We start from the raw sequence: 12,883 nt of genomic DNA on the forward strand, positions 1-12,883 counted from the left end.
AACAAACGAACAAAAACCCACTTGGCCTCCGCCGTTTGGGGCCCTCGCTGACTTCTTCCTTTTCCTTCCTCTTCTTTCGTCGTCACTGACTGTCACCACCTTGCTTGACTCTTTTAGGAGTGTGCTTTTCCGGTGCGATGGTCAAAGAATGATGACAGTCCAGTGTCAGGGTACTAAGGGACGGCACTCCCCGTGCCCACATAAACTTATGTGGACACATCATTGTGTGAATGCGGAGAGATGAGCAGCTACACTCATGCAGTACATGCAGGTGCAGCTCCCGAAATTTGAATATCGGCGAATGTTTCATTTCATTTGTTCAATTCCGAGTGAAATAATGCACGATTACATTTTTGATCAATTTGATGCTTCCAGCCAACGAAAACCAACAATTCATCGGCTCAAGAAATTATAAACCATCCTAGTCCTTTTTTGTGTTGAAATGAAGTAGGAATTATTCTTCTTAAAAGTGTTGTGCCGAAACAATTTTTCATTTTTTTTTTTCGCTAAACTCCTCAATAACTGATACTGATGTCCTGGTATACTTAGTATACAATATTCTAATTTATTTATAGGCACCTGTATTATTTGTGTTTCTGATTATTGCTATTCCGCTCACCTAATAGCAGCATCTTTATTAAATTGATTTCAACTCAGGCAGAGGAAACTCCTATGTCTATAACCGTGCCGAGCAGAAGTCTAGCTTTACGTGGTCTAACTGCTAGCATGGGTGGAGTTTTCTTTTGATATTTTCGAAGAAACACGTTTTTAGAAACAGTGGTTTGCCTCGTTGTGGGCATGAACACAGTAGTCTTCTTTCAACCATCAAACTGTCAGCTATGCCCAGTGGCGTGTAAAAGAAAAGCGCCCTCTGGGCGCTGGAACACCGAGCGTGGCGTAGTGCAGTCTCTCAAATCCCTAAACACAGTAAACGAGACTTGCCCTAGCATGAAAATGAAGCTGGACCAGTTAATATACCCGAGTGCACGTGTGCCGTCTACAAACAATACAGCGAGCCCTTTAACCCTTTCGTGCACCCTGTAACCTGATAACACGATAAGCTGTCCACTGTAGTAACCACTGAAAGGGTTAATGCTAACTCTACCAAAGGTGGTAAAATAATTTCCAAACTGTGGACCTCTGTCTATCAAATGATGGAGAACACATTGACAACACTGACAGTGAGGAAAGCAAAAAAAAAAAATAAGGCATTAAATTAATTGTGCTTTTTCTTTTTTTTTTTTTTTTAAATGTTACAAAAAAATTGTTGTTGGGGGTGGAACAATTAAATGGCATTTCAACTCATTTCAAAAGGGGAATATGATTTGAAATGCATGCATGGGCATGGATTTAACTCAAGAGTCAAGGTCTAATAAATGCCCCCCCCCCAACCGCCCCACCCCGATCAAAAGCATCTCTCAGCATTCACATGAGATTTCTAATACTTGAAGCTTAATTGAAATGCGAAGCCTGTTGCGGGAAGCCTGACTCTTTCTACCTTGTAGATCTGGTTTGAAGATCTCTCATACTCACATGTGCTGTGTAAGTATGTCATTTGCACCAGATCTAGGCTGTCATTCCTTTGTTCATTCTTTCTGAAGTATTTCCCCTTCCCTCAGAAATTTCTATGCCCTCATATCAGCATAGAAATAATGCAACCTACTTTACTCTGTCCTGGTATGTGATGCACTGGAATAATCCTCTCTTGTTTCTCCGCCATTCTGTTATTTCCCCTTCACTTCCATGTTTGTGATATTTTTTTTTTTACATTTCCTCTCCCTCCATTACTTCCTCCTATCGCCATGACTACCTGGCACCCGCAGTGGTCGCATCCATTACACTGACATGTATGAGATGTTGACCAACATGTCGCCACCCCTTGGCCTCGGCAAGAAATGCCCATCCAAGGTGGCTTATAAGGTAGACCTTAAAGAGGCTGCTCATGTCTGTATCTGAAGGGAAGCGCTGTTCAAGATCAAGTTTTCCATTTTATTTGCTTAGAAAGCATTTTCCGTTGACTGTATGACGCTGTATTGTTCATTTGCAGCAGTAATGTCTATTCACTGGCCGATGAAATGCTTGGTTTCCATTGCTTTATGACAGACAACTACAGCGAGGTACACACATTCCGATTTTTAACAATGTTAGCTTTTTTTTTTTATTATTATTATTGTGCGAGACCCTGCATATGTTGTGGAAACAAATTTGAAAGTGTATTCTTATACTTGTGTTCTACCAACAGCACACCACACACATCACCATATCCCCAAATCCAAAAAGTTTGTTGTAATACAGAAACTGACCAGTGGGCAGCAGCATGGTGCCATCCAGATGGACAGAAAATACATAAAAGAAGAAAAAGTAGTCGTCGTGGTAGTAGTAGTAGTAGTAGTAGTAGTAGTACTAGTAGTAGTAATAGCACTACTACTAGTAGTAGTAGTAGTAGTATTAGTTGAAGAAATAGAAGAGTCATTGCTAAATGTTAGCTTATTTTCAAGTCCAAGCTCCAGCCTGGTGGTCATATCCGGCCCACTGCATACTTTAGGCTGCTTAAAAACAAAATTTGAACACTCAAAAGGTTATGAGAAAAAGTTAAAATGTTCAAAGAGAGCACACATTTTTTTTTTAATTTAAAATACAAACTAAATACAAAATAAATTTGGCAACAGGGCGTCAAGTCACTTCCTAATCGGCCTTTGGTTCGTTTCACATCAAGGTGTCTGTGGCTCAATCAAATATGTTTCGAGTATTTGCAACCTCCTCGCTCTTCTGTTTTCATGTTAGCGTCTCCCACCATTAAGGAGTCGAGGAGAACAACAGAGAAGGGAGAAAGATTTGATCCTTGGTGTCCTCATTTTTTGGAGACATATATACACATTTAGGAGAAATTAGACTATCGGGATGTGTGTGCCACATTGTTTATTTGCTGTTAGTGGCTATTTCAAGAAAGTTCTTTTCTAAGGGAGTTGCTAAAAATCCCCATGCTCGATCTCGTCATCGTCATACTTCTTTTTCTTCCATATCGTTTGCGCATGTGCCTTCTGCCACAGCCCAGCATCGTATCTGCGTGCATGTGTATGTCTTATGTCATAATATTCTGTTGTGATTGGCACAGTCAGAGAGGTACTGAATTTAATAATGTTGGTTCTTACTGTGGCAGTGCACCGCATCCCACTGAAAACTGGTTCGAATTTTGCCCTTACCCATGTCACTAATCTAAATAGTCGAAACACTTCTCAATATCATGGAATGCACTGCACCCACCCTAGTAAACATGTTCAATTCATGCCTCTGACATTGTCAGTCAGAATTTAGTATTGTTGTCCTTGTCAAGGTTTTGATATTATTGATCAAATTATTTAAAAGTGTAGCTAGTATTGTGGCTGGTGAATGCACTCGTATTCAATGTGTTTTGAAACTCTGGAATGATGGCTGTGGTGACTTTAATAAACTGTACATTCATATATACATACTGTACCATTATATATACATACATGACCTGTTTGCATTATATATGTCAACAAAACCTTCATAATATTCAGATTTTTCACTTTGCAATTGTAATTTCACATCCTATGAGTGGATTAGAAGATTTAACTTCTTCCTTTGTCACCACAGCACTTCTGGACTTTTTTTTTCCAAAATTAATTCATTCTTTTTTTTTTTTTTTTTCACTTATCCCGTTTAGGGTCATGGGCTTTTAAAAACAAATCCATTTAATTTTCATTTTGTGATTTAGCTTTGCTGATTATGATGCTGTATGTCTCTACAACCCCCAGAGACTCGTCCTGATGAACATGCCAGTGGACGAGGACATGTCCGTCCACTTCACATCCACCCTCATGGCCCTCATCCGTACCGCCCTGGAAGTCAAGCTAGCTGGAGGTCAGAAGAAAAGTCAAAACATTCACAATTCATCAGTTGAAATTCATGGTAGCTTGTGAATTTGTCTTTTGCAGAGTGGTACTTTCATCAGAAACATTTTTATCGACATGGACAAAAGTCCGTATTACTTTTTTTTTTTCAGTTCCTGTTGACCCCCACACCCCCCACACCCCCATCCATCTGCTTTATTTACCGCATATCCAGATTACAATGTCGTCTTCAAAATGTTCCCACAAGACATAACATTGTCAGGAGGGCAGGGGTTATTTGTGCCCAGCCACTTGTTCCTAGAAAATTACTCAACTACAAGGACAACTTATGTACAAGTGCATCTTAAATATTTTATGAAACAGTGTTCCCCTGTTATACTTGGACGATAGGGACCGAGCCCCCCCCCCCCAAAAAAAGATGTTTAAAAACTCTTACAGATGCTATGAGGTGGCAGCAAAGCGCTACATGAAGCTCCTCATCTCACTTCAACATAGTTCCTTAGCAACGAGATGCCAAAAGATTGCAGCAAGGGACCACATGAAGCGCTTTCACTCACTTTAACATAGTTCCTTCAAAATTAGGTTCGACAGTATTCAAATTGATTGCATTCTATTCATATTTTGCAACGGAATTGCTGCTCTATTATATATAGAGCGCATATTAAAACAAAGGAACACAGCGCCATCTGGCGGAGAACTGCTCCTCATGCGGAGTCATCACCGCTTGTATGTACAGGAGGAGAGGATCGAAATCAGATGGACTTGGACCTTCAGAAGGAAATCAGTGTCATCTGGCCTCACCTCTCTCAGAAAATGCTGGACCTTCTGGTTCCTATTAACAAAGGTGATGTTTGAATTAAATTAATCTGGTGTGCTAACAGTTTTTTAATTAGCCTATTAAAAGTATCTCACAGGTTTTCATTTCCTCAGCTAGTGACATGACCATAGGAAAGATCTACGCGGCCATGATGATCATGGACTACTACAAGCAGAGCAAGGCCAAGAAGCTCCGACAGCAGCTGGAGGAACAAGTACATTTTATTTTAGATACGTGAAAGTAATTTTTCACATTTTGTTGGGATTTTTTTTCCCAATATTATAGTTGGAGTTCATGGCGACACATGCAGCTTTTGCATTCTATGGACAAGCTGCAAATTAGGGCAACACAATTATGGCCGAATCACAGTTATCAGTCACCCCTATCCATCATGTTAGGGAAAACATGATTTTATATAAATACTTCAGTTGGAGTTAGACTGAATCCATCTTTCAATTTCCTGCTCTCTTCCACGCAGAAACACGCTCCCATGTTCCAGCGGATGGATGCTTCCTCCTTGCCCCAGGAGATCATATGCAATGCCAAATCACTCTCCTTCCTCAGCCACAGTGCAGGATCAGCTCTGTAAATACGCGCCTTTCAATTCACTTGCACAATTATGATCCTCACAAATCCTCAATCTCCTCTTTTGCCCGTATTCTGTATTTGTCCCTGCAGCACCAAAGGGGGCTTTGTGGCCCTCAGCCCTATCTCCCCGCAAGATATGTTCCTGCAACCGCGATTTCGTTCCGGAGAGGAAGAGGAGAATGATGATTACTACCCACCTTACCACCGTTATCACTTCCCTTATCACCACCACCACCACCATTTAGACACACTGGTAACGACTTTTTCTTAAAGAAATCAATATTTTAGCTGCACAACTCCAATTGATTCTTCTGACTCTTTCCATTACTTTTATTTTATATTTTTACTTATAGTTGAGCCATGACAGCTAGAATGACCACATATATTTAAGACAGGTCCAGGATGGTAGATCGGACCGTCCATGGTCTGCACCCAATTAGAATGGCTAACACGGTTTATGTGCCTTTACTGTATGTGTCGTCTCCATTTGTTTAGGTGCCCGATGTCGTCGAGTATAACCAAGTGACACAACAATCAAGACAAGAGCCAACAGTCTTCAGATCACCTCAGCGCACGTCATCCATCAGAGCGTCCTCCATGCCCAGACTGGCTGTGGAGCCACAGGTAGGAAAGACAAGATTCATACAAAGTATTACAATGTTCCCCCGATATATTGCATTCACACCCCTGTTACATCACCGATTTTTGGGGCGGAACCTGTTGATCTGTCTGACGTGGAAATTCCCGCGAGATTGCCAATATGGTTTTTGAAATTAAGTTTTACAGTTTACTTACTGCGATGCCCTGGCATGTTGGAGAGCACACATCTCACACAAAAGCTGCTGTCTCCCAGAACTCACACACTCACACGCAGACTTGCCGATGTCACATGCCACCTCACCAGGGCCCGCCTCTTTAAAGTGCATATCTATTTTCTACACTCTTAAAACTGTCGGGTCAAAAGTAACACAAATTGGTCAAAATAGCCAACTCAGAGCTGGATCCAAAAGCGCCTCAGCCATGATGAGTTTTTTTTTTTTCCACGCAACTGCCTCCGTGCCATTGCAGCCTGGAATGTCAGCTGACAGAAAGCTGATGAAGCGCTCCTTTTCCACCATCGGAGACCAGTGTGTGAATCGCCTGTGGCAAGAGCAACATTCCCTGGAGAGAGTCAGCCCCGACAACATGTTTAGACTTCGACAGAAGAGCTACAGAGGTCACATTTTGTTTTTATACCTCCTCAAATTAGATATTTAGAAGTTTATGTCTGGGTGCCTGCGGCATGTTGGGTGAATTGTATACTCGACAGGGTAGGTGTAAATGGGAGTGCTGCATGGTTGTTTGCTTATATGTTGCCAACCAGTTTAGGGTGTACCCCGTTTCTTCACCAAAGTCAGCTGGGATAAGACTATTAGGACACTTGTTTATCTGATAAGTGAAAAAATAAAGATACTTTTTTTTTTTTTTGGACGTGTGAACGTCACAATGTGACTCCACTCACAGGCTCAATCAATCAAAGTAGTCATGAGAGGGGGCGGTCTAAAGAACGGCGCCACCTACTGTCTCCAGACGTGTCCCGCTGTAACTCTGAAGAGCGAAGCCGAGACCCGTCGTGCGAGAGGAGACGCTCCCTCTCGCCCAAAGAAGGATGCCCGCAGTCCTTGCAGAGACAGGTGAGACCGCGACAGGACTCCCTCCGGGGTTCAAACCGGGGTAAGCTTTGAAGGTATGAAAGTTATGAAATTATGGATTAGGATTTCATGTAAGGTTCAAGTTTTCAAGATGGAGTTTGATTTATAAGCAAAAGAGTTAGGCATCATATTAGGGTTTCAAAACCAGGTTTGGGTTTCAAATTTGTGTTTCGAGTCAAGCTTCAAATTTCGAATTAGGGTTTGAAGCCAGAGATGGGAATTCAATTTAGGGTTTCTAGCGATGGTATAGGCGGCAGGCTGGACAAGTCTTTCAAATCAGCATTTTATGGCATGGTTTCGCTCTCACAGTAGGAATTCACAATTGGGTTTTAAATTAGGGCTGCAAGTATGGGTTCCAAAACAAGGTTCAGGTTCCAGGCCAGAGTTAGGCTTTCAAATCGGGCATCAGAATTTGAAATTACATTTTTATTTTTTTTTAAATCAGAGATGCAAGTAAAGTTTGATTTTGAATCAGGTTTTCATAATAATGATAACCATATTGAAAATGAACATGTTTTTGTGTTCAGGTCAACACAACAGGCAGCCCCGCCCATTCGGCCTCCGAGTCCGGCACCCCTCGTAATCGGCGCCAACTCCCGCAGACACCCTCCCGCCCTCGTCCTCACATCTCGTACTCCCCCCTAGTGTGCCGAGACCACCCCCCCAGTGCACCGCCGGCCTCCTCCGCGGGACGCGCCCCGCATTCAGACGGCCCGGCCCCCTCCAAGCAGGCCAAGTCCTCCTCATGTCAGGCGTCCGGCCCGAGCCATCCGTCTCCCCACCGTTACATCTCAGAGCCCTACCTGCCATTTCACGAGGACCCCAGGGGAGGCCAAGCCGGCGAGAGGCAAGAACACCTGACTTTTGAGACCGCCGTGCAGACCAGCTTGGGACGTGCCAACGCCATCAGCTCAGCCCCTCAACTCAGACACTCCTGGCAGGTGCCCAATGGACATTTCCAAAAGAACTTGGCGCAGGCTAGCCCAGACGGCGAGCTGCTGAGTGACACAGACGATGATGACCGCTGCTAAAATAAGCAGGAAGTCCATGTACAGGAGGAGCGGATCTCGTAGTAACGCCGCCACTTGCCTCGAACCGCTTCATGACATCTTCTCTCGTCACTAACCACCACTGCCGTATCAGCATTGTTTGCTGTCCTGTCTCTGCTTGCTGTGTGTTCTTGCTGTGCCTAGAGCAGGTGGGTCCAATTTCGTTCAATCACTGGGCTGGTTTTAATGGTGAAATCTAAGGGCCGTACATTCAGTACCTGGGCCTTCAGTATATGGTGGAACTTCGATTTAACGGACCTTCGAACCAACAGATCCCGGATTCAACAAACAGAAAATAGTGTCCAGTCCATTCAACACATCCCCTTTGTACAGTACCTTTCAAATCTGTTCCAGAATTGGCCGCAATTCTCAGCAATGCCAGTAAACAGCGCTGTGGCGCCATCGACAGACAGAGACTGGTCACATGCTGCTCTCTCGTCATCGATAAATAGACTTTATAGTAGACGAGAGCAAGCTAAAAAAAAGAGTGGATAGTAATCCATGTAAGAGGTCAAATTTCTACGACTGGATCACCAATTCTGTTCATCCACTGTTAAGGTAATTGGGGAAGGTCCCGGTGGAAATAGCACTCCGCTTTGTTTTTCCTCTCCCCCACCCATGGACCAGTTTCACATCAAGCGATGTTTGGATGGAAGAACACCAAAATAAATCAAAAACAAATGATTGAAAATACAATTCACCATGACACTGAATGCAGTTGTAATCGTCAACTAGTTGCTCCCATGTTGGGGTAATGAAACAACAAAGACACCTGAAGTATTTCGGTAGTCAGGAACTATTGAATTAAAAAAAATCATTTTAGTTTGCAATCATTGCAGAAAGTCCCGATTCACAATGATTTGTTGATGGAAATATAAGCAAGCTAATGAAGGCTTCATTGCCTCATTTGTAAGCTTGTCACCACATATTGCACGCAGATGTCTGAGATCACCTGTTGTGATAAATCTTTAATTTGTGCTCAATTTTCTGGTACTGTATCATGTGACGGAGATGATTGAAGTGTGCAGAGGCACAGGTGGATCCACCTGATTTTCAAGATGAAACTTCTTTCAGTTGACCAATTAAAAAAACTCTCTGAAGGTACCAAATTGGTACTTTCAGAGAGTTGGCGACTGATGCTTTGGAATGAGGTCGCAGTGAAGCATCTGCTCGAGTTCATTCCGGACCAATTTTGCCAGAATGAAACTGATGGTGGCCCAGCGGGATTGTGAGTAGCACTTCTGCCTCACAGTGTTGAGGTCCGGAATCAAATCTCTCTTCTAGCCTTCCTTGTAGCATTTGCATCTTCTTCCTCGAAACTAATCATTTTACATTTATTGAAGACTCAAAACTGCCTGTAGGTGTGAGTGTGCATGGTTGTTTGTCTATAAGTGCCCTACAAGTGGCTGACGACCGATTATGGGTGTACACTGCCAGTCGCCCAATGTCCACTGGGATAGGCTCCAGCTCACCCGTGACCCTAATGAGGACAAGCGCTGTGAAAAAAATGTGTGCATGGATGATGACAAATGCCTTCTTGACCCAAACAAGCTCTATGTTCTTGCATTCTCGAGGCAGGAATGAATCAAGGATTAGTGCAGCAAAATGAAGTTGTAGCGAGTGAAGGTGTGCAGAATGTTTCTCAATGTCATTTTTAAAAGAAAAATCTGATGTATTTAACCATATCAACCCGTAAAGCCGTCTTATTTTTGTACATAGAGCCCAGCACGTGTTCTTCCTTATCAAGGATGTGCACCATTAAGAGATTAAGAGCACATTTTACATCTGTTGCAAAACCATTTGAGAGGAATCCAACCTGGTCATTGTATTTTGTCATTGCCATGTCCATGGTGGGGATTGTATCACTTTAATGGATTCATGCTGGGGTTTTTTTTTTGTTTGTTTGTTTTTTTTGTTTTTGAGGTTCGTACCATTTCCTACCACATTCTAACACTGTTTAAAAGCGGTGTATTTGTTCTCATGATCTGTAGTGGTCACCATAACTTGAACTAGTAGCCAAAATGTGAACAGGAGACTTTGTCAGAAGGGGAATCCACAGGCTGCCTGGAGTTCCTAAACTGAAAAGAAATGGTCATGTTTGTGCGGCACACATGTTAGGGTACATCTTCAGCCAGCAGAGCAAACAGCTTACTACTTAACCTTGGACCATGTCCACACTGACAGCGGGTATTTTTTTGATAAGATATATTGGTGTGTTTATTTTAGCCTGTTGTCCATATACAATAGGCTAATTGTTGTTTATCTAACAATGGACTTTTGTGCCCGGACTTTCCAGAACTAATTTTGTACACAACCTGTCAATTTTCTTGTAAGATTGTACTCAATTTTTTTCATCCTTTTTTTTTTTTGGTGTATGTGTCCCTTCTACCGGCTTGTGTGGGGATTTTTTTTTTTTTTTATATAGTCCACCATTTGTTAACTGTGCATGACGTTTTTGTCCATAAGTGATCATTTTCTGCTTTTTAAAATACTGTACACTATAATTGGCTAAGATTGCCTTGCATTTTTTTGGAAGATATGGCGCCACCTGTTGCTTTGGCATGCTCATGACAGCCTGCAAATGCATAGCAGTTCATAAGGACAGTTTTGTTTTGTTTTTTTTTTTGGTTTGTTTTGTTCTTGTTACTTGATTTTATCGTTTCTGTGCCTTTTCTGGAAATGACTGCCTTCAGCCTTCTGATTGGCCCAAATGGCCTTCTAGTTTGGGGTTAATGTGCTAGCTGCTGCTTTTGGCATGCTCTTGAACAGCCCAAGAATGCATTTTTCCACTTGCCAATTCGTTTTGCTTAACTGGCCATCATGGGTTTTATTTTTAATAGTTTTTTTTGTCTTTTTCTGAAATGGCTTTATTTAAGGTTCCAATTGTCCAAAATTGTCTTTTACATCAGGCTGATTGTAGCGAATAGCTAATATCTTGAACTTTGTGTTTAGTTTCATTTTTTTAATTTTGTATCCTTTGTGGATAAAAAAAAAGATGAAAAAATACCCGCCTATGTGTGCACATAGCCTTAATGTCAGTGTATACATAACAGCCTCATATGTGCCTGAGAACATTCGCCCGAAACAGTTGCCTCTCGAGCCAGAATTTCCTCGACGAGAGTTTTCGTCTTGAATATGTTGTATAAAGCGTACAAAATATCTACTTGTTCATATTTGCATTCAGTCACAATGCTCGTCTTACTTTGACTAAAGTGTGTTTACGTGATCATTAAAGAAAGATCACTTGTCTTTTTCTCATGGTGATATTATTGACTCCATTGTTAGAATCATCTTTTCAACTAAGTATCATTGTATCCAGCCTGAAATTGTATTTACACTTTTGATTGTGCCCAAAAAGTCGGGAAACAACATAGTTTGAGTCAACAACATTGTTGACTGCAAACACAACATTTGAGCTGTCCTGGTTGGTCCACTAACAGCAGAAGTTAAACCAATGAGACCGTTTTTTCCCAACATTGCTGTGCTTTGAGAGATCATCAAATCCATGATGTATTTTTGTTCATCTATCCATGCCAGCAATGTAGAGTGACAGGTAGAAGAAGAGTGTTTAATCAGCCTGCCATACATGTTTTTGGAATGTGGGAGGAAACCGCAAACTCCACACAGGGAGGCTGGAGCTGGAATTGAACCCGGTCACTCTGCACTGTGAGGTCAACGCGCTAACCACTGGAGCACTGGGCCGCCCTAATAAGGTCCAATATACCTGATAATATTTTTTTATGGTCCAGTGTTTAGCACGTCGACCTGACAGTGTAGAGGTACCGGGTTCAAATCCAGCTCCAGCCTCCCTGTTTGGAGTTTGCATGCTCTCCCCAGGCCTGCGTGGGTTTTTTCCGGGTAGTGGACCATGTGGCTGACAGGTTTGTGATTTTTGCTGAGGTATAACCAACTCAAATAGCAGAGAACTGTTTCTCGAGAAAATCTATTTATTTATGAAATAGCATTGGCCAAAACCAGTTAGAAATGGAATGATTATTATTAACGATCGTAATTTAAAATTCAAATGGGTAAAACAAAGAAAACATCATTCATTGACGAAAGAATCATTTGGAGTACTGCAATGAAAGGCAAAAAGAATGGAAACCCCAGCCTGTAATTTGACAAAAAGTACAGATACTTACAAATACGTGCAAGATCAGGGGTGCAAGGCGGTCTCCAATTTCCCACGTCACATGCATGACTGACTACATCATCCGCAAGGGAAATCTTGCAGTTTAAAGTGTAGGAACTCACTTTGTGCATATCAAGCTCATCTCTTGGACCCCAGCAAGTCAATTTCTACTTTCTCATTATCAAGTCCTGGTGCTCTTCCACCGACGCTATTTTGTCTGTGTCTATGTATTGTCAAATACGATACTTTCACTCACTGATATTGGTCAGGAGTGTTAAAAGTATCAAAAAATAAATCATGGCGGGGGAATCCAGATGCATTGTTGACATAATATGTATCTTTCACTAGTACCTTTAAATGTACACAATCATATAAAGCCCCCTAGCGTCAACGCTCATTGAAGGTCGAGGCCCCAAACTTCCCTCGCACCCCTTGATCTTTTACCGTAAGTGGGATCCATCTTGAGCCGACAGTGAGGCAGCAGTCACGCGCTCTTTTGATTCTCATGTCACATTCCTCACCTGGGCCACAGTTCTCGCCCTCCGACCTTCCCGTCAAGACAGAAGATGAATGCGAGAAGGCTCAAGATGGAGTTTAATGTCAAGCAAAGCCAAAAACATGAATGTGGTAGAGAAGAGAGTCGTCATCTCTATGACATGGATAAATAAAGGTTCGCTACGCTAGAAAGGTAGACTTTCTGAGAGCAATATAATGAAATCTGGCACTGGAAC

The 12,883-nt window shown here is 42.2% G+C and overlaps 1 protein-coding gene across 1 annotated transcript in view; it reads left to right on the forward strand.

Moving 5' to 3' along the window:
- cacna1ea (calcium channel, voltage-dependent, R type, alpha 1E subunit a) overlaps positions 1-11,273 on the forward strand; it is a 96,489-nt gene extending 85,216 nt beyond the window's left edge. The window contains exons 41-49 of the mRNA XM_019896459.1: positions 3,780-3,885; positions 4,612-4,719; positions 4,806-4,906; positions 5,171-5,277; positions 5,371-5,533; positions 5,776-5,904; positions 6,349-6,496; positions 6,784-6,953; positions 7,499-11,273. Of these exons, the coding sequence (XP_019752018.1) occupies positions 3,780-3,885; positions 4,612-4,719; positions 4,806-4,906; positions 5,171-5,277; positions 5,371-5,533; positions 5,776-5,904; positions 6,349-6,496; positions 6,784-6,953; positions 7,499-8,002 (1,536 nt within the window). The 3' untranslated portion in view covers positions 8,003-11,273. The remainder of the gene's footprint in view (positions 1-3,779; positions 3,886-4,611; positions 4,720-4,805; positions 4,907-5,170; positions 5,278-5,370; positions 5,534-5,775; positions 5,905-6,348; positions 6,497-6,783; positions 6,954-7,498) is intronic.
- The last annotated feature ends 1,610 nt before the right edge of the window (positions 11,274-12,883 follow it).

This window comes from Hippocampus comes, unplaced genomic scaffold, assembly GCF_001891065.2.
Source record: "Hippocampus comes isolate QL1 unplaced genomic scaffold, H_comes_QL1_v1.1 scaffold22, whole genome shotgun sequence".
Lineage (NCBI taxonomy): Eukaryota > Metazoa > Chordata > Actinopteri > Syngnathiformes > Syngnathidae > Hippocampus > Hippocampus comes.